At 37.2% G+C, this 27,638-nt stretch overlaps 1 protein-coding gene across 1 annotated transcript in view; it reads left to right on the forward strand.

The window, feature by feature from the left end:
- Positions 1–19,517: 19,517 nt before the first annotated feature.
- TMEM144 (transmembrane protein 144) overlaps positions 19,518–27,638 on the forward strand; it is a 58,527-nt gene continuing 50,406 nt past the window's right edge. The window contains exon 1 of the mRNA XM_072621360.1: positions 19,518–19,700. Coding sequence (XP_072477461.1) covers positions 19,589–19,700 — 112 coding nt within the window. The 5' untranslated portion in view covers positions 19,518–19,588. The remainder of the gene's footprint in view (positions 19,701–27,638) is intronic.

Raw genomic sequence — 27,638 nt, forward strand, 5'->3', positions numbered from 1 at the left:
CTCATCTACTAAATCAAGTTCTTAATTCAATGCTCTGTTTCATCTAAGAATGGACTTATTATTTAGCTTTTTTATATCATAATTTAGGACCATAGAAGTTAAAGCTGGAAGGGACCTTGGAAAACATCTAGCTCAGACTCTTCAATTTATAAAGGAAGAAAATGAGTCTGATGGAAATGAAGGTTAAAGCCAGACAGGTCGTCTGTATCCAACATGCTATCTATTGCCTCAAAATAAAGTCAGGTTTATACAACAAAAATCAATCAATAATTATGAACTAATAACCAAGCTTAGAACCAAAAGGCAGTATGTAGATCATATGGTCCAAATTCTCACATTTTATTAATTCAGAAACTCATTAGAGAGGTCAGGAGGTTTGCCCCAGAGACTAAACCAGGGCCAAAAAATACAATTGTTTTATGAGACTCCAAGGTTCGTTCCACTGTCCCATGAAGCTTATCTCACTATCCAATTTATTTTTATGGCACTACTATTAGCAATAGCAACAACAAAAACAATAATAATCTATAATTTGGGAAAGGCTAGGATTGTTGACTCCAATAAAAAGGAACCTCTGTGACCATTTAGTCCAGGGGTAGGAACCTGTGTGACCTCAAGGCCACATGTGACCTTTTAGGTTTGCAAGCACTACCCTTTGACTGAATCCAGTTTGGCCTCAGGGACACAGGTTCCCTACCTCTGATCTATATCAGAATAAATCCTCAACATGTGGCCATCAAATCTTTGAATGAACACCTTTAATGATGAGGCAGCCATTATTTCCCGAGACAGTTTAATGGATTTAGGGATAGTTCTATTTATTAGGAAAAATTTCCTCTATAATTCAAGACTCAACTGGCCACTTCCATAGTCTTTGACCAGATCTTGCTGAAATTTCAACTGAAATATGTAGTGGGTATAGTAAGAATTGAACCAAGTGGGTGCAGGTAAACAAGATTATAAAACAGCGGGAGCAGGGTGGGGAAAGATTCAGAAAAGCAAGGTCATAAAGCCCACAACTATTGCCCAAACAATTTCCAAGTTGGCACAGCACCTAACACTTGAGAATAAACTCAGTCATAGCGAGAAAGGTCGTGGTTCCTCTGACCAGGCAAGACCTTCATTTTTCACAGCCTGATAATGACTTCTGGTCTCACTATGGAGATGTGGAAAGAGTCGAGGGAGTCCATCTACTGCCCACAGCTGTTATTTTGTCCTATTTTGTATCATGTTTTGCATTTGGCAACAACTGTATCCTCATCAGCTAAATACAATAAATAGACAGACAGATAGATAATATACATGCATGTGTATATACATATATGTATACTAATATGTAATATGTGTAATTTTCATATATGTGGATATATGCATATATATTTGCACTTGTGCTGGGTCAGTTATTTGCACCATCCTAATAACTGGACTTAGGATAGCTTTCTGAGGTGCCTAACACTGTCTCTTTACATCTTCTATCTCCTTGGACCTTTGATACCAAATAGAAGAAGTCTAATCTTCCATGCATTTAATGGACATCCATTCAAATACTTTAAGTTGTAACTGCTAGGACTCCTTCAGAAATAAATGTCTCCAGTTGCTTTCAACAGGCATGAGCTCAAGGTCCTTCACTATCCATGTTGCATATGGACTTATAGACTTATGACTTAGCAATCTCCTTCCTAAGGACAGTGCCTATAATTGAGTGAAATATTCCAGATGTAGTGATAATGAGGGTAAAGTACATCAGAACTATTACCTCCCTAGTCTTGAGTACCATATGTCTTTTAATGCATCATCATGTGTCTCTAAGATCTCACTTGCTTTCTCTTTGTTCCACAGTGCTAAGATTACAGTTCCCAAGACCCCCCAATCTTTCTCAGACATGCTACTCTTTAGTCACGGTTTTTTCCTTTATTCTAAAGTACTTGATTTTTTAACCCAAATGCAAGATTGTATTTATCACTGTAACAATGTTTCCTTATTTTTATCATAGTGTTCTGATCTGTCAATGCATTTCTGTATTATGATTCTGTCAACCAATATGTTAGCCATCCTTATCAGAATTATCATCAATAAACCAGATAAGCGTGCCATTTTGTCCTTTATGCAGGTCATCGATACATAGACTGCTACTCTGGACATTTCTATAACCTCTGGCTGACCCACTGAGATACCCTTTGACAAGGAGTTCACTTGGGAGATGTTTGGTGACATTTAGTTAGTATGTGTCAGGACAGGATTTGAAGTAAGATATTCTGAGTTGAAGAAAGACTTCCTATCCACTATGCTTTATTGCTTCTCCTAATTGAACTAAATAGTAATCACATAATAAAGAGTTTTGAAAGATTTATGACATTTTAATAATAAATTGGGAAATAAGAAGTTCTGAGTCATATTTATCCAGCTTGTAAACAAAAGGCATGGAAGATATATCTAAAGACTCAATTTATTTTATCAAACGTGTTTCCCAACATTAATTGGCAGAGTTATTAATGGAGAATTTTTGCTGCATTCCAATGATGTTCTGCTTCAAGTGTCAAGTAATCCAACCCTCTCATCTTAGAAATGAAAAAAATTGAGGTCCAGGTAGACTGATTAACTTCCCCAAGGTCAAATAGGAAGCAAATGGAAGGGTCAGCATGTGATCCTAGGCCTCTGAATTGAAACATGATTCTTTCCTCTCCATCAGTTGAATAATTCCCTAGGGAAGCCATTAACCTTATAGTATGGTACCTAGCAGGTCAAAAACACCATAAATCACCATGATGATGACATCAAGGGTCTCTTGTATCCTCCATGAAGGGCATTCCTAAGCCTTCTTCTGGCCTTAGCCTCACATTTACTTTTGTGGGCAGAGATTCTAGTACCAGAGAATCAGAAATCTAGGGGCTAGAAGAGACCTCAGAAGCCAGCTAATCTAATTCCCCCCTTTTATTTTATAGATGAAGAAAGTGAGGCCTAGAGAAGTTAAATGACTCCCCCACAGTCACATAGTAAGGAACAGAGGTAGTATTTGCACCCAGATCCTCTAATCAGAAACTAGAACTGTGTGCTAGCTAGTTCTCATCTAGGTCTCCCCTTTTCCTTCTGAAGTTTTCACTCTTCAACTCCTTCTTTGTTCCTGAGTAAAAAAGCACCCTGAGTAACTCTGAAAGTTGTGAAGGATAGATAAGGGATGGGCAGAGAGTAGGGATTGAAGATCAAATGACGAAAACCATGGTCACGTGGTAGATAAAGGGAATACTCTACTATCACCCATTCAGTGCTTTATTCTAAGTCGTCAGACATATCTTCCATGATTTTTGTTTGCAAGCTGAATAAGTGTAACTCAGGGCATCATATTTACTAATATACTATTAAAATGTCATAAAGGCCTCCAAATTCTTTTAATTATATGATCGTTTTTTGATTCATTTAGGAGAAGCAGGATAGTGGGTAGGGGGTCCTTTCTTAGATTCAGGAAGACTATGATTCGTGTCCTGACCCTGACAAGTACTGACTAAATGTTACTGAACCTCTCAGGTCCTCAGTTAACTCTCTCCAGGAAGAGTAGTATCTCAGCTGATGAGCCAGGGGTTGTAGCCACATAGCAGTCTGGGTATCCATGTGCTAAATAACGACCCACATGGCATGCTTATCTAGTTTACAAGTGACAATGCTCCAATATTCTCATTGTCCCTCTTTCCTGATGTCTTATAATTCTATGACTCATTTAAAAAGAGCCTTAGAGAAATGCAAAGGACTTCTGCCTAGAATGGCCTGTTATGGTCCAGGCACCATTTTCTGAGGAGGTGATTTTAGGTGCTTTGTTCAATGGATGATTCTTATGGAGAATGTACTTAAAGTGCCTACCAACCCATTTCTCTTCAAACGGAATACCAAGTATGATGATAGCATCTTGATAACTTATTTTTCAATTCACAGTTACACTTTTGCCTATAACTGTCTTGGGTGTTCACTTGATTTAACACATCACTGGTATTTTTAGGATTGCCATCAGCAGTTCAGTTGTCTCTCTGTACTTCTCAAGTGAAGTGTAGCTGGGAAGTTGTTGCCATGGAAATAGCATTCAGCGCCTCTCTGTTACTATCTCAACATGAATGCAATGTGATGAGAAGGTCTAATACATTACCTCCTACCTGAGCTTTATGGGTCTCAAGATTCATTACCTAGACAAACTATAAGTCATTACAAGCCTTGACAGATTGGCTTGATGAACTATGGATTTGACAGCTTGTCTGAGCGGATGGATCACAGCCATCATCTGGAAATCATGCCGTGAGCAGACCTTAGAAAATGTTTTACTACTTAAATTGACAAAAATGCCAAGTCACGAGGAAGATTTTATTTTATGGGGATGGAGAGATGATTTATTTGGGACACATAATAAGACACAATGATATAAGAACAGCAACATTTCCTAAAGTGCCAGGTGGGACAAAACCTATTCCCTAAAACATATGTGTGGAATCAAGGGCAAGTCCAGACAGCACTGAGACTTCTGAAGGTTGACAAGGCTCAAACTGTAGAGACAGTGCTGGCTAGGGAAGATTATGCTGACTGAATAAAGTATTTTAAAATGTTAATACACGATGCTGAGTCCAGCTCAGGGTTTACAGGTGGAAGGGCAAGGCAGCAGTAATATAGAGGAACTGGAAGTGCTTTTAGAGAACATAGTTAAAAAATGAGCTTGAGGGGGAAAAATGATGTATGAAGAAAGTATGGAAAGTTAGAATAGCTGTGAGGAGATGACCTCAAAGACTTTTCTCTAGATGAAAGGGATCTCCAGAGCCAGCTAGACCATTTTACCTATAGCAAGACTGTCTCAGTGTGGCTTGTGGGGAGATATATATATCTCTCTAGCATCATGTCTCTCCATCCTTATCCAGTGGAGACTTTGATTCTTGTCAGAAGAGAAATCAGAAGATTGGCACCAGTGGCTGGCACTCTGCTCTCCTCAGAGAGGGGGAGTCTCTGCTCTCTGACATATCCTTAGTCCAAAATACATAATTTTAACTACTGGTTGCCCTTTCCTCTCTCTTTTCCTCTCTCCATCTCTTCTCCTATTTCCCTTATCTCCTTTCTGTTCCCATCCTTCCTTTCCTCCTAACCTTTTCTATCCCTCCCCTTCTCTCCTCTCTTCCTTCCCTTTTCTTTCCTCCTTCCCATCTCCTCCCATCTTCCTTTTCCTCATCTCTCCTTTACTCTCTCCATCTCTTCTATCTTTTCCCTCTTCTCCTTTCCTCTCCTTTCCTCTTTTCTCATCATGTAAATTGTCACCTCTTTTCTCCCTTTCCCTTCCTCCTTTCCCATCCTCTCCAACTCTTTCATCTTCTTTCTCCTCTCTTTTCCTAGCAGCTGCCATATAGTTGGCAAGAAAAGAAGTTTTTTCTCATCATACTTATGCCAGGTATGATGACATAAACCTATCACAGGGCAGTATCACAGAATTAAATAACTGGATGGTATCTTGGAGATCAGTTATTCCAATTTCTTCATTTTACAGATTAAGAAACTGAAGCCCAGAGATTTAAAGTAATTTGGCCAATGTTATATAGCAAATTAATTGTAGAGTTGGAATTAGAAAACACATCTCTTGACTCCTACTATTTTAAAAGAACTGAGATTGGAAACCAAGTATCCTGATTCCCTTACCTTCTCTGGTTTGTGACACACAATCATTTGGAAATAATTCATTCCCAGGACAAAAGAACAGTAACAACAATAGCTCATATTTCTATAAGGCTATGAGATTTGCAAAGCACCTGGACAGCCCACCTACTATCTTATCTCATTACATCACTAGTTCATCTTTTTTTTTTCCAATCAAACCAGCTTTTTCTCTGTTCCTCACATACAACATTTGGTCTCCCAGCCCCAAATCTTTGCCCAGACTCTCCCCCATTTCTGGGATACATTCCTTCCTTAACCACCACCAGCATCTGCTCCCTCCCCCATAGAACTGTTTTCTTCCTTCAAGCCCAAACATCATCTCATCCATGAAAACTTTCTTGATCCCTTGCAGCTATTGCTAGTGTCCTCCCTCTGAAACTGGCTTGCATTTAATTACTGTAGTTTGTATTTATTCCTTTTATATTCATTTTGTATATACTTATATATAGACTTATTTCCTCAATTAGAATGTAAGGCATTAATAAGTAGGGACTTTTTCATTCCCCAGGCTATGGCACATAACAGGCATTTAATAAGTGTTTGTCGACTGATTAATTGCATGAAATCTTTTAGCTTGCATTTTATATGTAAATCATTGCAAGACACAAGATGCTTAAGTCTAGTGTGCATCTCTCACCCATTGAGTCATTTTGATTCTTCAGAGATTTTGGCACAACATGATTCTCATCTATAAAGCTTCACTGGGGGAATTTGGGTTTGGGGAGGTAATAGCTTGGGATCATTGAAAGCAGAAGAATTCGTGAAACTCCCTTTGGTTCAGAATAAAATATTTATTATACTTAATTAAATACAGCTTTTTTAAGGAGTAAAGGTTACAAAAGTGTTTCATGTGGACAGTAATCATGACAACGTGGAAACAAAGAAGCTCCCCTCAGTTGGAGAATACCTAAACAATTCATGGCACATTAATGTAATGGAATATTTGGGTCCTATAAGAAATGACAAATATAATCAATATAGGAAAAACATTGAAAGACATAAGATTACACAAAGTGAAGTAAGCATAGCCAAGAAAATAATATATACAACAACAATGTAAATGAAAAGGACAACCACAAAACAAATGAAAAAAAAATGTAAAATACTAAGAGATATGAGAAGATAGTACCTTTCACAGCTTCTAGGAGATGGGAAGTTCAAAGACGTGGAACAATGTATATATTTTCAGGTTTCTTTAATATTTTAATAGTCTTTTCTGATTGGGACAAGGAGGTACTCTCAAAGAGAAAGCAAAAGATTAAGGATGACTGGGAAGAGCTTCTTATAAAAGATGAAACTTTAGTAAGACTTACTGGAAAGCAAGGAAAATAGGAAATGAGGAAGGACAGCATTCTGAACATGTTGGATAGCCAGTGAAAATGTCCACTCAGAATTAAAAGACAGGGTGTTGTATGTAAGGAACTGTAAGGATATCAGTGTCACTAGACAACAAGGTACTTAGAAGACAGTAAGAAAAAAGAAGAATGGAAAAGGAAGAAGGGAAAATGTTATAGCGGGATTTAAAAGCCAAACAGGAATTTATATTTGTTCCTGGAGGCCATAGGCAGTCATGGGAGTTTATTGAATAGGGGAAGTGATATGGTCAGACTTGATTGGTTTGATAGCGGATTGGAGGAGAGATTAGAATGGAGAGAGATGAGGCAGAGAGACATCCAGTGACTGCAGTGCTTAGGACATGGGGTAATGATGGCCTGTACTTAGGATAGTTACAATCTCAGAGGAGAGACAGGGGAGTATATGGGTTCTTTCAAAGGTTAAAAAAGATCCAAAGATTTGTGTCTGATTATATGGACAGGAGAGGAGGAGGGGAGGAATTGGGGATGACATCTAGGGTATGAGCCAGGGCTGACTAGGAGGATGTTGGTACCCTCAACAGTAATGGAGAAATTAGGAGAAAGGAAAGGTTTGGGGAAAAAGAAAGCAAGTTCAGTTTGGGACATTTTGAATTTAAGACGATTAGGAATATCTCCTAATATTAGATATCCTAATAGGCAGTTGGAGACAGAAGACTAGAGATCAGAAGAAAGCTTAGGCTAGTGAAGTGGAGCTGAAAGTAATCTATGTAGAGATGATAATTGATATTATTGGAGTTATTGAGTTCAGCAAGTGAAATAACATGAAAGGAGATGAGAAAAGGACCAAGAACACAGCCTTTGGGAATCCCTACAGCTAACAGGCATGACATAGATGAAGGTCCAGAAAAGGAGACAGAGCAGGAACATTCCAACAAGAGGAGAATCAGAAAAGAATAGTGTCACAAAAATCTAGAGAAATGTGAGAATCATTGACAGGGTAAAAGACTATAGTGAAGTAGAGAAGGATGAGGATTTAGAAAAAATGTCATTAGATCTGGCAATTTAAAGACTATTTGTAACTTTGGAAAAAATAGTTTTGGTTGAATGATGAGGTTATAAGCTAGATTGTAAAGAATTGAGAGACTAAGAACATGAACAGCTATTGTAGATGACTTTCTGAAGGAATTTAGTTGCAAAAGGGGGGAGAAATATGAGATGATCACTAAAGAAGATAGTGAGATCAAGTGAGGGTCTTTGAGAATGAGGGAATGTGGACATCTTTGTAGACAATACGGTCAGAGCCAATAGGCAAGTTGTAGAAGATTAGTGGGAAAGAATGGATGCTGAAGATGGGAGGGGATAAGATCACTTGTACAGGTAGAAGAGTTTGCTTAGAGAAGGAAAAAGGGCTGCTTCTTCAGTCAAGACAGGAATAAAGAGGAGAGTGGCAGAAGGTATCTAAATGATGTAAGATGAGGAGGAGAGGATAAGAAGAGTGAAAGACTTCAGTTTTTTTCAGTGAAATATGAGGCAAAGTTCTCAGCTGAGAGGGGAAGGAGAAATTTAAGGAGGGAAGATAAAGTTGAGAAGGGAGAGACTGAAATCTGAGAATGGTAAAATTGATTGGTGGTGTCCATCCAGTCTACTTAAATGAAATGGCTCAAGAGAGGCTTACATGAGCTAAAAGAGGTTTTATTAAGTACATAATAATATGGTGCCATAAATTAATTTTGAGCAGCTTGATATCAAATGTAAAATAATTCTATTTAGGAATTCACATTTAATTTATTGGCTAGTCACTTAAATGTGTAAAAGTGTTAGTGGACCAATAGTGTCAAGAAAAGTAAACTTTAATACCTTCTAAAGAGTATACTAGCTGGTCTTGCTAAAAAATTATAAAAGAAACTCACATAGTACTACATGGCTACAAAACACTTTATGGACAGGTACAGTAGGCTATTATTATTCCCATTTCACAGATGAGAAAAATGACTTTTTGGGAAGGTTATTTTTTTTTTTTTGCTCAAGATTATACCACTAGTAAAATAGAACTCAAAAATATTTTTTTACTAAAAATCCAATGCCTTTTTCTGCTAAATCACACAAAAATTTGAGGTGACAAAGCAAATTAGTAATGGATGCAGAAAGGAAAAAAACTGGGTGACTCTGCTATCTACTCTACCAAAATATATTGAGTTCAATTAAATGCAACATTTAGCAAGCATATATTAAGTGCAAAACACTATGCTAGGAACTGGGCATACAAAGGATAGCAGCAGGAAAGGGCTGGAACTTAGATTTCACTGAAATAGAGAACTCCCAGGTAAGGGAATTCCAGCTCCCAATGCTGGTCAGCATCTTAGATGGAACTCATTCTCAGAAAGTTGTCTAAAACATTTAGAATTCAAGGGATTTGTTAGGGTCACTTGGCAAGTATGTGTCAAAGTCAAGAGATACAAAGAAAATCCAAACGGTTCTTGGCTCAAGAAAGCTTATGTTCTACTAGGGTGACAAATCTGACAACGTGCTCCAGGGATACTGGAGGAAGGAAAGAACTTTAGCAGCCAAGGAAAATCATTGAAAACTATTCAAAAGAGATAAGTATTCAAACTGAGCCAAGAAGTCTGAAAGATGAGAATGAATGAGTGCATTCTAGGCATGTGGACAGCCAATGGAATTCAGAGATGGGTTGTGGCATGAGGAGTTTGCAGCAGTTCTCTAGTTGGAAAAAAGCTAAAGTACAGGAATGTGAGAAATTAAACAGACAGTAGAAAAGATTGAGGTGGATCTTAAATTGCAGACTAGGTAATTTATATTTTATCCTAAAGGGAATGGAACTCTGAAAGTTTCTGAGCAGGAGAGTGACACAGACTTAAAATTACCATTTAAATAGCCCATTAGAGGAAAGGGTTATGTAAGGCCTCATATATTTCTTTTATCATCATCATCATCATCATCATCATCATCATCATCATCATCATCATCATCATCACTGTTAATTTATTTTTAGTTTTCAACACTCACTTCCACAAGATTTTGAATTCGAAATGTCCTTACCATCTCTCCTTTCCATTCACCCCAAGACAACATGCATTTTGATTCCACCAGTCTGCCCTCCCTTCTATTACCCTCCTCCCTTCTTTTATCCTCTTCCCTTCTGTTTTCCTATAGGGCAAGATAGATTTCTATCCACCATTGTCCATATATTTTATTTCCCAGTTAAATGTGAAAACAATTTTTAACATTCATTTTTAAAAATATGAATTCCAAATTCTGTTCCTTCTTCCCTCCCCATCCATCCTCATTGAGAAAGTAAGTAATAGGTTATGCCTGTGTAGTTATGCAAATAGTTTCCATGGTACTCATGTTGTAAAAGACTATATTTCCTTCTATCCTATCCTCTTTCCCATTTATTCTATCTTTTAACACTGTGGCTCCTCAAAAGTGTTTGCTTATGACTACTCTCCCCCATTCCGCCCTCTCTTTTATCATCCCTCCCTTATCCCCTTCCCCTCCTACTTTCCTGTAGGGTAACATAGACTTCAAAGCCTATCTGAGAATGTATGTTATTTGCTCCTTAAGCTGAATCCTATGAGAGTAAGGTTCACTCATTCCCTCTCATCTCCCCACTTTCCCCTGCAATGTAAAAGCTTTTTCTTGTCTCTTTTGTGTGAGATAATTTACCCCATTCTACCTCTCCTTTTCTCCTTTTCTCAATATATTCCTCTCTCATGCTTTCATTTTATTTTTTGATATCATCCCTTCGTATTCAATACACCCAGTGTCTATATCTATATCTATATATCTGTATATCTATGTATCTATATCCATCTGTGTGTGTGTGTGTGTGTGTGTATACATATATTCCCTCCAACTACCTTAATACTGAAAAAAAATCTCGTAAGTTACAAACAACATATTTCCATATAGGAGTGTAAACAGCTGAAATTTATCCTTATGATTCCTCTTTCTTGTTTACCTTGTTCATGCTTCTGTTGAGTCTTGCATTTGAAAGTCAAATTTTCTCTTCAACTCTGGTCTTTACAGCAAAAATGGTTGAAAGTCATCTATTTCATTGAAATTCCATTTCTTCCTGAAGGATTATACTCAGTTTTTGCTGGGTAGGTGATTCTTGGTTTTAATCCTAGCTCCTTTGACCTATGGAATGAGCTATTCCAAGTCCCCAGATCCCTTAATGTAGAACCTGCTAAATTCTGTGTTATCTTGATTGTATTTCCACAATACTCAAATTGTCTCTTTCTGGCTGCTTGCAGTGTTTCCTCCTTGACCTGGAAATTCTGAAATTTGGCTACAATATTCCTAGGAGTTTTCCTCTTGGGATCTCTTTCAGGAGGTATTTGGTGGATTCTTTCCGTTTCTATTTTACCTTCTAGTTCTAGAATATCAGGGCAGTTTTCCCTGATAATTTCTTGAAAGATGATGTCCAGGCTCTTTTTTTTTTTAATCATGGCTTTCAGGTAGCATAATAATTTTAAAATTGTCTCTCCTGAATCTATTTTCCAGGCCAGTTGTTTTTTCCAATTGGATATTTCACTTTGTCCTCTATTTTTTTTTTCATTTTTTGGTTCTGTTTTGTAATTTCTTGATTTCTTATAGTCATTAGGTTCCAGTTCCTCCATTTTAATTTTTAAGGAATTACTTCCTTTAGTTAACTTTTAGACTTCCTTTTCCATTTGGCCAGTTCTGCTTTTTAAGGGATTCTTCTCCTCTTTGGCTTTTAGACCTCTTTTTCCATTTGAGTTAGTCTATTTTTAAGTTGATATTTTTGAGGGAGAGGTCTCCTCTAGCAAGCTATTAACTCATTTTTCATGATTTTCTTGCATCACTCATGTTTCTCTTCCCAATTTTTCCTCTACTTCTCTTACCTAATTTCCAAAATCTATGGCCTGAGATCAATTCATATTTTTCTTGGAGGCTTTTAAAGTAGGAAGTTTAACTTTGTTGTCTTCTGCTGGTTGTACGTGTTGATCTTTGTCACCAAAATAAGATTCTATAGTCTAAATTATTCCCCCTGTCTGCTCATTTTCCCAGCCACTTACTTGACTTCTTAACTCTTTGTTTTCAGTGTGGATGGTGTATTGTACCAAGCTTCAGGGATTTTATGCAGTTGTTTTCAGAGATACTTCTAGGGGCCTGTAAATTTTTAGTTCTTCCAAGGTGGTATGATCAAAGGAGAGGTGTCTTCGCCTTTCTTGGCCTGTACTCTAGTCTCTTTTCTGCCTTGGGAAATGTGAGGAGACTGAGAAAGAATTCAGACAGAAAGGACAAGAACCAGGAGAGAGCAGTGTCATAGGTAAGGAGGTAAGGGGTAGGAGAACTAAGTCTATAGAAAAGTATGAAGTGATCAACAAAAACAAATGCCACAGAATATTCAAAGAGAAACAGCTGATGGGTTTAGCAATTAGGAAATCATGGGTAACCTTTGAAAAAGCAAATTCAGTAGTGGTAGAAATGGAATACAGACTGCAAAGGATTTAGGAGTGAGAGGATGATGAGAAAGGAAAGGCTGGGTGTATAGAGGACTTTTCTCCAGGAGTTCAGTAATGAAAGAGCAGAAACTGACTTAGGACAAGAGTTCAAGAGGCTGGCAGGATTTTTAAGGATAGGAAGACCTCAGCACAGGTCAGCTGCAGGAAAGGAGCCAGTCATTAGGGAAGGATGGAAGAAGAATGGGAGAGAAGAATTAGTTAGGCCAACTCTGGAAGGACATGGTGAGAATCAATGACCCAACTGAGAGAATGAGGTTGAGCTTGTCTCAATCTAACCTAAATTTCCTCCTCTAGAAGATGGAGATGTTGAAAATAATAAAAACATTTACCTGCTTCACAGGGTTATTGTGAGAATCATGTGAGATGATAAGATCTTTGCAAACCTGAAAATGCTCTGTTGATGCTGGTTGCTGTTGTTTTTATTTTCATCTCATTTTTCCCCCAATGGAATCTGGGCAACAAAGGCTCTGTTGAAGGTCTAACCCTGCTGTTAATCTTTTGTTGTCTATGTTCTGGGAATTCTTATCTAAGTGAATAAAATAACTATTTTTTGTAATCAAATAAAATATTGGGATATAAGTTTACTTTCTGCAGGCTCTTATCAATAATATCACCAACTTTATTAATACTAAAGTTATTCTCTGAGAATAAAAGTGTAGAGAAGGGGGGAAGATCTAGAGTGGCATGAAGGAAAATAAGGGCTGTCAGAAAGGATGGCCTTAGATTTTCTCTCTAAAGTAGGAGGTGAGTTTCGTTGCTTGAGAAACAAGGTTCTTTGGTTGTTGTGTGTGTTCGTCCTTCGTTGCCAAAGAAGACCATGCCATCAGAGAAATAATGACATGACTTGCACTCGGCTTTGTTTTGAGCAATGGAGGGCTGTGCAGGTCACCAGCCTCACTTCTCCTCCAGAACCATCTGAATCCAGTGACCAGATATTCATCAGGATGACTGGAGATGACTCAGGATGATGCAGTTGGGGCTAAGTGACTTGCCAAAGGTCACACAGCCAGTGAGTGTCAAGTATCTGAGGTGAGATTTGAACTCAGGTCCTCCTGTCTCCTGCAGCGGTGCTCTATCCACTGCAACCTAGCTGCCCCTTTGGTTGTTGTTGGAGGCTAATGCTTGTTGACTTCCTAAAATTTTGGCCATATGATCCAGGTCTAAAGAGGGTGGGACAGGGCAACAGAAGGTTACAGGGAAGTTCAGTTTACTCTAACATTTCCTTCCCTCTCACATTGCTGACCCTTTCCATTTCATATCAGAAGTCTTTCCCTTGATCTTTCTAGCTATTTAAATGAAACACAACTTCTCCTGGCTTATTTCAGATGACAGTTTGTGAACACAGGCATTGTTACAGAATAGAAATGATTCTGACAATTATATATGCTTTCTTATCTTCTGACTCTACCCCCACACACACTCACACACTGTTACTGCCTTCCCTCTGAGATTATTATCTATTTATCTATCTATGTACCTATCTATGGTGCATACATATATGTGGGGTATGTGTGTATATATATATATATGTGTGTATATATATATATATATATACTGTACATGGGTATATATATATGTGTGTATATATATACACATATATATACACGCACACTATGTATATACATATACACATAGAGACACACATGTGTATATATATTTGTATATGTATATATATACATGTCTGTGTATATACCATGAAGTACATACAAGATGCAGATACATATCTAGATATATCTGTATCTTGTATGTACATCAGCGTTTGCCAGTTATTTCCTCTAGTAGAATTCAGTGAGTTCCTTGAGAACAGGGACCTTGTTTTCACTTTCCTTTGTATTCCTGTACTTGGGACAGGCCCTGGCACAAAATAAGTGATTAATAAATGCTTGTTTACTTGTGATCTTGACTGATACTCATTGTCTGCACAGCTGCTCTGTCTTAACAGTCAGTGCATGATCTGGTCCATGGTCTATAAAGAAAGACTTAGTCACTGCAGGATAATGAACTGTGATGTCATAAGAAAGGTCTGTTGAGTGACACACAAGAATCTAACAACAGAAGAGGGTAGTACAGAAAAGGGTGTAATAGGGAAGAAGAAAGGCCTAGTTTAGATATCTCCTACAGCCCTGTGACTGCACAGGGTTGTGCTTGTTCATAGGAACTACAGTTTATGCCCAACAGTATAAGCATAGGAGAGGGTATAAGGTTGGAAAGTTGTGCACTATCTCATCTTTGGAACAAGACCTCAAGCCCACAAGGTTTGCAGATATAACTGGAGGAGCCTCTCTCTCCCACCCACGCTGGGCATGGAGCAACAGCCTGATTCCTGATCAGCTCCAATCATGAGACAAATACTGAAGCATACAGTAATAGCACTTCACCCTCAGGGAAGAAGAGAAAGTTAGACCCCTGGTCTTAACTAGCACCTAGTCAGTGAGAGAAGTTTAGCCTTCGATTCACTAAATAAGGGCACTTGCAGGAAGAAAAGGGAAGGTCAGAAATCCTAGGCTAGAAATGAAAGACAAGGACAAAGGTCAGAAAAGAGAATGATCACGTGAGAGGAGAAAGTGGAGCTACTAGGCAGTGTTAGTGTGTAGGCAGGAAGGAATCAGAGGAAACTGCCCTAGGGGGAGAGAAAGACAGAGAAAGACAGAGAGAGAGAGAGAGAGAAAGCTGTGCTGTAAGTACCGTAGTTAATCAGAAGGGGAAACTATCCAGGGGAATAGAAGGGGTGACTACATGGCAGAAGAATGTCTGGGTTTGGGGGAGAAGGAGAGATAGGAAAAACAAGCCAAGCACTGACAAAGAAGCTGTATCACTAACAGTGAGTGAATCTTTAGAAGAGATTAAGGAAATCAGCTGAAACAAGAACCAAAAGTGGATAGAGTAGCCCAAATTCATTATCCTGCAGCACTGGCTCAGTAGTTAGGTCAGTAAAAGTAAGCCAGCACTGGATGGGAGGGGGTGCAGAACACTTGCTGCATCTGGAGACTGCTGGCCCTTGGTGGAGATCCTGGCTCTGATTTTCTCTGCCCACAGGTGACCTGGGCTGGCTCTTACCTCTGCCAGTTTCTAAGTCTGTAAAGACGGGTTGGACTAAATGATTTCAGATATTCCCCTCTAACTCTACATCCAAATTTCATGTTTTGAAAAGAGACTGAGAACTCATTCACTGGTGATGAAAGTCAACAAATGAATTATTCAGTGGAATGTAAACTATTGGAGGGATGGGACTGGGTTGTTTGTTTGTTTGTGGGGGTTATTGTTAGGGCTCTGCACCTAATACAAGTATGTTATTTAATTGAATTCAGGAAAATGAAAGAAACTAGTTGAATGATGATAATTTATGGGACTGATCTTTCATATAGTAATAATTTTAGTGGAAGATATTTATATAACGTTACAGAATTTTCAAAGTACTTTGTTATACTTCACAATATGGAGGTAGTTATCAATGAATCTATTTCAAAATAATGACAAAATTTGTTTCTTGTAACTTAACATTGCATTATTAACAATAACCCTAAAATATGTTTTTTTTTAATTTTTCTGCAAAAAATAATCTCCTACATGAAGCTTTAAAAAAAAATCACAATTGACTTCAATTTGCAAAGGTGTTTCCCCCCCATGATCAAAGAAAACTGTTAGCTTTCCTTTAGAGAGTAAAAATTTCTCCATTGTCAATGTACCTCACTTGATGTGCTAGTGATGTTTCATACAGAAATTTGTTTGTATCATAATCATTTTTGTAATGTCCCTGAACTGTTGTGTGATAGTCTTCAAAATATCCTCAGACACTAATTCCCACAAAAATGTGATACTTTACCTTGGCTAATGGGCACTAAAACAGTCAGAATTGAGCCCAGGATCTCTATTCCACACTTTAAATCAGTTTCTCTAATACAGAGGTGAATGCTGAGAGTTATTTTGAATTATTATTTACCACCCTACCAGTAATATTATACTTATAGAAAGTCTTTGAATTTGCACTTTAACCAAATGATTTCTCACTTTAGGTCTTTTCTTTTTCTTTCTTTCCTTTATTTATTTTTTTTTTTTTTGTGGGAGAGGAGGGATTGCAGAGCAGACCTCTGATTTCATGAGTGTAGGGAATTCTGGTTAAGAAAATTCCCTCTACCAATGGATTTGGGCAATTGCTCTGGAATTTTAACTGTTAGAAAGCTGTCCAAGATAGATAAGAGAGGTTAATTGGCTCTTCCAGGGTCACACAGCAAATGTGTGCCAGAGCAGGACTTAAAACCAAGTCTTCCTGACTCCAAAACCATCTCTCTATCATCCATGACATATTCTCTTCATTTCTTATTGGGCTTTTGTTTTTTAAAAAATGTAATAGAATAAGAAAAGAGGCAAAATGTGTGCCTTAAAAGCAGAAAAGTAGAAATAGCTTGTCATGTATCATGACAAGTCCCAAGATCGTGTCAAAGCTCTGATTTCCAGATATTCCTATAACTTCCAAACTCTTGCCACAAGTTTCTGCCAGGAATCTCCCCCACTGAGTCTGGGAAAATCTGAAAGAAACACAAGCAATGATATATAGATATAGATATAGAAGTGATTTTTAAGGCCAAAACTTTTCCCAGATCTAAAGGCAAAATCTGTGGAGTGTTTAAATATTCAATTTCTTGAACGTATAGATCTATTATGTCTGATCTGGTGTTTTTTTTGTTTGGGGAGGGGTTCTTTTTTATTAAGACAAAACATGTTCCCATTCACGATTTCTTATCTCATCTGGGCCTCACCATTAACCAGTAATAATTATTTTATTCCTCTTGTTTCTTAATCATGTTCCCCTAAACAACTACTCTTATTTACAATCTCTACCTCTAGAGCCCTCAAACATACTCAGGTCTCCATCCTTAAAAACTTTCACCTGAAGCTCCCATTTTCTTAAGCCATTGCCCTAACTCCCATCTCCCTTTCACTATTAAACTCCTAGAATGACTTGTCATTAAGAATGATTTCTTCATCACTACTCCCTTCATTTCAGTTACTTGCTATGCAACTTTTGAATTCCCACTTTACTAAAACTTCTCTCTTTTGAAAGTTACCAAGAACTCATTTGGATAACATTTTTCTGAGCCTTCTTTGAACTTTGAACTTTTGCTATAGGTTTACTCGTAACCATTTTCTTTTTTTGGATATTCCTCTACCTAGCACTTCCATGATACTGATGTTTCCTCATTCTCCACCTATTTATCTTTGCTGTTCCTTTCCAGTTGTGTTCATTCTTTCTTTTTGAAGAGTACCATGACATCAGAGAAATGGTGATGTGGCTTGCATTTGACTTTGTTTTGAGTGAGGGAGGGTTATGCAAGGTCACCAGCCTCACTTTTTCCTCCTGAGCGTTCTGGATCCAGGGAACCAGATAATCATAAGGATGACTGGAGATGGCCAAGAATGCAATGGGAGACCTTGGCCTTTTAGGCTAAGCCCTTTTCAGGTACTCACTTAAAGTGAGGTAATGCCCATTCAGCAAATAGGCCTCTTTAAAAAAGTAATGAGGGGGATGGCCCCTTTAATAGAAAAGAAAATAATAAATAAGAAAATAAATAAAAAGTAGAAAAAAATAAAGAGAAAAGAAAAAATAGACACCTTTCTAGTATTATCTGCTGGATCTTCAAATATCTTCTATAAGCAGAATTTCCCCTATGACTTTGTCCTGGGCCCTTTCTCTATACTCTCTCCTTTAATAATCTCATCTGCTCTAAGCAGATAACTTCTAAATCAATTTATGCTGACCCTAATTGTTTTCCTGAATTCCAGTCCAGCATCGAAAACTTACTTCTAAATATCTCAAGACTTGGTCCTCCCAAACAACTCAACCTTAAAATGTTCAAAACAGAGCTCCCATTCTCCTTTTCTAAATCTATCCTTCCTCTAAACATCACTATGTCTATTGAGAGTACCCCCATCTTATGAACTGCCTGACTAGGTTCATAACCATGGAATTGTGCTTGGATCTACCCACTCCCTTGTCTCTTCCTTTATCCAAGTTGTTACCAAGTCCTATCTACTGTAAATCCATAACATTTCTTGCATCTGTCTGCTTGTCTCCAGTCACACTGCTACCAGGTGGTGACAAGTTTAGGGAAGAAGATTTTGATTTCAGTTTCAAACAGGTTGAGTTTGAGGGGCTTGCAGGATTTAGGATTTGTGTAAATCATTCTCCTTCTCCCTCTCCCTCTTCCCCCCATTCCAGCAATATTCTAAGACTATAAAGTGAAAATGAGTTTCTAAATTGTATCAGTGGAGAAAAAACAGAAAATGCCCACAATAATAAAATCACAGATCCAGACTAAAAAGAAAAAACATATAAGAGAGTTAGTGACCAGGGAAAGACAACATAGATGGTGAAGAACTGTAAGTTCATGTTATATGAGTATGAGTTAAAGAAATTGGGTAATCTCTCTGACTTTAAACTTCCATATCTATAAAATGAAACAAGAATAGCTAAAACTTGAGTTCAAACTAGATGTATGACCCCAAGCAAGTTACTTAACTGCTATCTGACTCAATTTTCTCATCTGCAAAAGTGAGTATAATGCCACCAACTACCTCCCAGGGTGATTGCTAGGATCAAATGATATAATAACAATAATTAAATAAGTAATTTAAATAAATAATAGAGCACTCAACATAGTGCTTAGCACATAATATATATTTGTTTCCTTCCTTAATCTTTAGGAAAATTAAGAAATTATAGAAATTATAAAGCATAATAATAATATAATCTGTTTGGATACTCACATGAATTGTTGTTTCCTAAGTTTCCATCATTGGACAATATTCCAAAATCCCATAGAAGCAAACCCAATCTCAGATATCAGGGAGAACCACTGGATTTAATTCTGACTTGGCTTCTGAACCTCTCCCATTTACTTCTAGAGTCTGGATACATGACTGGAAAATATAAAGCACTAAATTTCCTTCAGTCACGTTCAAGATCATCTGACACTTATTCTCAAAACTTTCATTTCTTCATTTTCCCTTGTTTCAGAAGAGAAATAATACCAGGCTGAAACTACATCAAGTCTCAATATCTTCAGCTGGCTTCCAGGCAGCAGCCCCACCATGGAACACAACAATGGAACAGATGTAACTACTGGCTTCATCTCTTCGGCTGTAGCTGTTGTCTTATTCGGATCCAACTTTGTTCCAGTTAAAAAATTTGATACTGGCGATGGTAATTCACACACACACACACACACACACACACACACACACACACACACACACACACACCCTTGACCAGGTGCATTCTGATTATTCTTAATAGAAGACATATTTGTAAAATGACAGATCTAAAACTTTCTATTTTGTTCTTTCAAGTAATCTTCATGTGGCACGTTTTTAATGTTTTCTTGCAATTCTGATCTCCTTGCTTTGGATTCTCAGTATCCTTCCTAAACTCTAGCACCTAGAATTAAACGTAAAATTCCAGATGTGGGCTTACCAGGGCAAAAAAAAAATTATCACAGCCCTCATTCTAGATATTTCTACCAATGCACCTAAAATCATATTAGTTTTATTAGCTGCTTACCATACTGTGAACTCATTTTGAGCTTTCAAACCACTAAAACCTCTTGGTCTTGTTCGCCTTAGCTGGTTTCTAGCTACAATATCCCCTATCCCCAATTCTAGACTTTTTCAGTTAATTTTTCAAAATCCAAATACCAAAATCTTAGATGTATTCTTACTGTTTCGTTTGACTAGATTCCCCTCATCTCATCAGACTGTTAAGATCTTTTTGTATTTTGATTTTTTGGTACCCAACAACATAAGGTATCCTTTCCACTGTTCTGTTATATACAAATTTAATCAGCATAACAGCTTTACGTTCATATCTTCATCTCCCTTACATCTTCATGTCTTCATCCAGGTAACAGATTAAAAAAAAAAAAAGATTGAACAGAACAAAGTCAAGGACAGAGTTTCACCCAATATCACTAGGACCTTCTATCAAGGCCAACAGTTAATTAGTGGACATTGGAGGTTCAATATTCCAAACAGTTCCTAACAACATTATTATCTAATGTATTGACAATGATATGAGACTGCCTGATGCCTTACCAAAATGCAGATAGACTAGGCCTATGGGATCTTCAGTTAAACAGTCTAGTAACCCTTTCAAAAAAAAAGTTGCGGTTACCTAGGCATGCTTTATTTTTGATGTCTCCATATGTTATCTCTGTTAGTCTCTTTTGTCTTTTTAAACTATCCCTTCAACAATAGTTTCTAGTATTTTTCCAGAAATTTATTTAGCTGCCTTTTTTGCTCTTTAAAAAAAATTGAGTTAACATTTTTTTTCTGTTTCTGGGGCCCCTGAATCACTCCTGAGTATTCACAACTAATTTTCAAAGTTCACCTACAGTTAAGCAATTCAGTATGCCAGGAGTTAATTCCACTGGGAGAGCTGATGATGACTTGAACTCATGGAGGATAGTTAGATGCTCTCTTACTGTCTCCTTACTTATTCTGTCATTTTCAGTTTGAAGCTCTTGCTCATTATTTGAAAAAAAAGTGGAGAATTTGAGTTCAGTAGCCCGAACTCCTCTTCATATTCAATCATCATCTTTCTACTCAATACAGGCAGCAGATTGGCTCCTTCTTGGTTTTTTCATGATTCACAGCTTTAAAAAAAAGTTTTTATTATTTTCTCAGTATGTATCATAATAATCAGTTCAAATCTGGCCTTAGCTTTCTTGATTGCTTTCTTTCTTTCTTATAAAATCATATTGTTCTTTTGTATTCATTCTGTTATTCTTTTATTTTTAATTTATGGAATAAAACAAGCATTTCCATAACATAGTGCAATAAAAAGATGATTGCACATGAAACTGCGAATCTACTATGCACGACTTGCTATTCTTTGCTATACAACAAATATCATGTAAATTTCTCGTTTTTCCTTTTTTCTTCCCACACACACACACACACACACACACACACACAGAGATATATGTAAAATTCTTCTGCACATGCTTCTTCTATTCGTTAGTTCTTTCTCTGGATGTAAGTAGCATCTTTCTTCATGTGTTCTTTATGGTTAATTTAGGTAGTTATAAGAGTCACAACATTTTATTCACTCAAAGTTATTCTGAAAACAATGTTGCTGTTACTGTATATAATATTCTCTTGGTTCTTGCCTACTATATCACATATGTCCTTAAAAATGTAAGCTCATCCTCTTTGGGCTCTCTTTGTAATCACATTGGTCTCTTTTTATACATCCCTTTTTTCTTCTTCACTAGAATCAGTGTTGGCCTTGTAAATATTTAACAACTGGCTAAGGAATAGGTGAATATAAATTATTGGATTTCTTTTTAATCTGCATCATTCATATTTTCTACATAACTTTCTCAACTCTAGAATTCAACAAAATAGTGAATCAAGCCCTGATTTGTAGTGTTTGCCCATGTCCAAAGTATAAATTCTCACATCGAAAATGTAACAATCAGATCTGACTGATTAGTGCTTCAGCGCTGCCCTTACAGGAATCAACTACAACTATAATTTAAACATTTCATTCTTGTGAGTCCCCAAAACCAAGGCCAACTTCCTTTTTTAAAAAAAAGCTATCAGATCATAGGATTCTTCCTTTATTTTTTCTGAACCCTTTGAGCTCTACTTCCCTAAAATCTAGGGTACAAATCCCACTATCCTTGACACTTTCTTCCTTATCTCAGCTCCAGGAATATCATCCTGTCTGCTTTGGCAGTCAATTTTTTCTCAGATTCTGAAAGATGAAATTAGTAGCAAGACAATTGGAAGATTTAAAGGGTGCCATATAGAAAAAGACATAAGTTGAATGCTACATATTGCCGGCAATGATTTATGCTCCAAGAACTATCAGTTATCATTAAGGACATTGTATGATTGGAAAAGTAAGTCATCTAGTTACACATGGAGAACAAGAGATGGCAAACTAATTTCTCAGGTGATGCTCTGGTACTCGTAGAATGTTAAAAGACCCTGACAAATGTTCCCAGCATATTAGGTATATCCTGTGGAGGATATTGAAAGCACAGATGAGAATTACATCGGATAAGAAAGGCACAGACGAGTTATGGTCTCTACAAATTGAAAACAGTACTGTTATTGTGATTTCAGTCATGTCTCTCTCTCTGACCCCAGCTAGGGTTTTCTTGACAAAGATATTGGAGTGGTTTACCTTTCCTTTTACAGATAAGGAAACTGAGGCAAACAGAGTTAAGTGACTTGCCCAGGGTCACATGGCTAGTAAGTGTCTGAGGTCAGATTTGAACCCAGGAATACTCTTCCTGATTCCAAGCCCAGCACTCTATCCAGTTCATCCTCTAGCTGAAGGAAGTACTCCTGTGTTTAAGAGCAGAGATTCACAGAAGCATTGAAGATGAAATATAAAGCATTATGTAAGGAAGCTTATATTGTTAAAATGGGAGATAATAATTCTTGTAATGACTAAGTTCACAGATTTCTGAGGATCAAATGAGATAAAATATTCAAATTATTTTGTATGACTAAAGCACTATATGAATATCAGCTTGGATTATTATTATCCTCATAATCACCTATATTGTGGGTCACCTACTTTGAGGTTTTATAGGATAAGGAAATAATCTCAGAGAATTTAAGTAACTTCCTCATGATCTCACAGCTACTATGTATTGGTGCCAGAATATTCTGACCATGAAATCTTTTGGATTTTCCTTCTATGTTGCTCACTCAAATCCTTTCTACTTTACTTTAGGTAGATTTCCACACAGATATATACACACAAATATATATATATATGTATGTATGTATTTGATGTACCTTGCTATTTCATTTCCCTCATATTCAACCCTTACTTCAAACAAAGTATAACCTTTCACTGCTGTATCCCAATGGAATCCAATTTTAGATAAATCTCAAGACCAATCAATGATCAATTAATAAAATTTATTTGTTGGAAATGTTGTGGTGGGTATTCTTTTTGGGGAATGGGTTAGGAAAACAACTACTATCAATTATCAATCAATAAAAATTTACTAAGCATTTCCTAAGTGCCAGGCACTTTGCTGAGCACAAGGGAAACAAAAAGAGGTAAAAAATAGTCCCTACCCTCAAGAAGCTTACAATCTAATGGCAGAAACAACATGTAAATAAACATATAAAAAGTAAGCTATATATAGGATAAATAGGAAATAATTAACAGAGAAATGCTACTGGAATTACCAATGAGACCGTATAGGTTAAGACTGTTAGTTCTTTTTTTAACCTGTTCTCAACACCTCTGGGTATACACATCTTAGACCACAGTATCATGTCTGCCTCTTTCAGCTATTGTCTCTTGCAAAATTCCTGAGCTGGAATTCACCTTCTTATGTTATGCTTCTGAATCACCTTTGAAATCATTCCTTTAGCCAAAAAAGTTGTCTCACTTTGAACTTCACAGCATCCATTTCCTACTAACCCTCTTTAAAAATACCTGGACTTTTGAAGTTATTTTTTTAATGCAGGATTTAACAGAATGGGATGGAAAGCTGTTTGTAGATTGTGTATTCATGTATCTCTTTAGCCCCATGATCAAGTGTCTTTGATTCCTCAATACCTCTCTTATTCTTCCTATCATGCCTGCTGTTTTTAACAGTATCTGATTTCACAGTTATAGCTAGGTGGTGTTCTCCTGCTCCCTTCTGCTTAGGTTTAAAGTGCCCTTGATCAGGTCACAAAATCACTAGGCACATACATTCTTCCCTAGTTCTCATTAAATATACTCCTATACTGGCCAAGAATCTTCAGTATCTCTATCTTGAGCCATGGATCTTAAACCAAATATCATTCACTGAGCCCATCTTCTTAGTGAATATTTTACTTTCAATATTATGCTTTCTTCTTTTAATTCCCTACCACCAACCTAAAGTAACAGTAAAAATGCCATCTGTGTCCCCAAATCCTTAAGTTTCCTATCTAGGGCTTTATTACCTCTGGAGAATCTTTCTAGATCCCAGTATTGATATAATTTATTCCCACTTGAGTCATCAGAGGAGGGTATTGTTCAGAAAGTTTGTACAAGTCTCAGAAGACAATTTATGATGTGCCAGATGACTGTGGTATGAGGACATCCTAACTTCTGGTGTTAGCCATGCAAGGTCAACATATGGCTGACTAAGCATCACTAAGCAGGACTCCCAAGGCAAATATGTCTCCTCTCTCTGACTAGTAATACATGATCTCATTTCTGGTAGCCTCTGTGGTTCTTCCTTTTCATTTTGTGAATATAAAGGCTGCTTATTTCTCAAGACATCAAGATCAACCATGGATGGGAAGGGAGGATGGAGAGAACCAGATATTAATACGTAGCTCCCAGTGTACAGCAAAAATCCTTCTTCCTCCTCCTCTGTCTCATTTTTAGAGAAATAGCATTGTGTAGTGGAACAAATGATGGACTGATTTGAATTCAGGAAAGACCTGGGTTCAGATTCCCTCTGTGACACTTAGAAGCTGTGTGATGGACAAGTGAATTTATCTCTCTGGGCCTCAGTTATTCCATTTGTATAAAAAAAAAGTATGAGGAGGAATAATAGTACTTTTAATAGCTACCTCACAGAGGTGTTATTTGGGTCATATGAGAACAACATATAGGGTGGCTACTAAAGCTACTAAAGCTTAAACAATGTCTAAACCATAGGACATTGTGTTAATACCGTTTAGTATTGCTTTTTCCCACCCTTCAAATTCAAGAGAATTGTAGATTCTCTCTTTTTTCCTCCAAGTCTTTTTTTACAGAATTTCACAGGGGAAGCAACCTCAGTAGTTGTTTTCCTAACCCATCCCCAAAAAAGAATCCCCACTAAAACATTTCCAACAAATAAAGTTAGCTAGCCTTTGCTCAAAGATACTCAATCACAGGAAACCTGCTACCTTTCAAGACAGCTCATTCCATTTTTAGACAGCTATAATTATTAAGAAATCTTTTCCTGACATCAAGTGTGAATTTGCCTCTGCAACTTCCCCTTCATGGTTTCTAGTTCTGCCCTCAGGGATCAAGCAGAAGAAATCTGCTAATTCTTTTATATGACATCCTTTCAAATACTTAAAGATTTCCATCATGTTTCCCTTGAATCTTCTCTAGTCTAACAACCCCTACTTCCTTCCATCCTCCCTCCTATGAAGTGGGCTCAAGGGACTTCTCCATCCTGGTCAATCTCCTCTGGACATTCTGCAACTTAGCAATGTGCTTCCTAAGATATGGTACACAGACTTGAGCACAATGTTCCACATACAATCTGCCCGGGTGAGTGTCACACAATTGCTGCATCCTCATTCCTGAAACTCTGCCCCTTTTAATGCAAGCTAATATTGACTTAGCTTTTTTTAGCCACCACATCTCTCTATTGACTCATATTGAGCTGACAAGTCCCTGTTAAACCACCCCCATTCTTTTTTCAGACAAACTACTATCTAATCCTGTCTTTCTTATAAGCATTAAACCTTCTTGATATCAAATATAAGATGTAACACATATCCCTATTAAGTTTCATTTCATAAAAGCCAATCCAGTGTTTTGACTGGTCAAGCTCTGTATGGCTCTTATCATACAGTGTATCAGCGATTGGTTTTGACTGTATCTTCTGCAGATTGGATAAGGATGTTATGTTTGACTTTAGACACGTCATTGTTAAATATGTTAAATAACACTGAAGCAAGCTCAGACCCTTGGCATACTCTACCAGAGAGGGAAGAGAATGCGCATTTATATAGCACCTCCTCTGTGCCAGGCATGGTGCTAAGTGCTTTTTTACAAACATTCTTTCATTTGATCCTCAAAACAACATTGCTAAGTAGTTGCTATTATTATACCCATTTTATAGTTGAGGAAATTAAAGTTATGACTTTCCTAGGGTCACACAGCTACTAAGTGTCTGAGTTGAATTTGAATTCAGATCTTCATGACTCCAGGCCCAGTCCTGTAGCTGCTGTGTTCTAACTGTCTCTAGAAAGCTAGTGACAGTTTGCTAAAACATTTTCAATTTGATATAGAATCACTGATAACTATTCAGCTTGCCTTTCTCCATCTTCTCCAAAAGATGAGCATAAGATATTCCTATCAAAGCCTTTTCTAAAATCTATGTATATTTTGCTGCATTTTTCTGATGTGTCAATCTAACATTGCTATTTTTTTAAATGAGGTTAGTCTGATATCACCTCTTCTTATTTAAATGATTCTGGTAGTTTTTCTAGAGATTTACTAACCATCTATTTAATAATATACTCCAGAGGCTATAGTCACAGGGGAAAGGAACTGGCTTTAGAATTAGACTTGGCATCAAGCTTTTACTCTGACACACACTGACTGTGTGATCCTGGGCAAGACGTTTGTTCTCTCAGTGATGAAGGGCACTCATTAAAACTGTAAGTTTCAGATTAGGTGCCTACTTGCATTCAGAAGTAAAAATTCATCACCAAGACTTGCTCCCTACACTGATGAAATTACAAGTCTGGTTTAAAAAATATTGATAACATTTTTTAAAATGTTTCCAGAAATTCAAGTCTAAGTCACAGGTTTGGAGTTGATAGATTTCATTCTCTTAACATTTTTGAAGATCAAAGCATATGACTTTTCAAGTCTTATGGTACCCCTTCTGTTCTTTGTTTCCAAGCCTGGAATATTTCTTTGATGCTACCAGGGAAAATGACTTCATTTTCCCTGATAAGATGGCAAGGAAATAACTATTCTTCCAACCTTTTCACCTAATATAACAGAGAATTCAATTTGTACCCAATAAGCACATAGTTTGGGACTGAGCTATTTCTGTTCCTTCCACAGGCGATAATCTGATACAGTTTTCTATTTCTCTTCATATTTCAGTAAGACTAGCATCCTTAATTCTCGATGCCTCCTACTGACCATTCTTTCTGCTAGATTAGGGGCAAACTGCTATCTCTCTTTATTGTTCCATGGTTCTGTCTCTTTCATCGTCAACTTTATTACCTTTTTCTAGCACATTAACAGATTGATACTTACTTCTATGGTATGAACAGATTCCTAATAATTATGGACAATTCATACAACAGCCTACCATCATCCACTATCATTGAGGTGGTTTTCCAGTCAATTTCCACATCATTCCTTTTCTTCTTTCTTCTCGGCTGGGCA

The sequence above is a fragment of the Notamacropus eugenii genome, chromosome 6 (genome assembly GCF_028372415.1).
Source record: "Notamacropus eugenii isolate mMacEug1 chromosome 6, mMacEug1.pri_v2, whole genome shotgun sequence".
Classification (NCBI taxonomy): Eukaryota; Metazoa; Chordata; class Mammalia; order Diprotodontia; family Macropodidae; genus Notamacropus; species Notamacropus eugenii.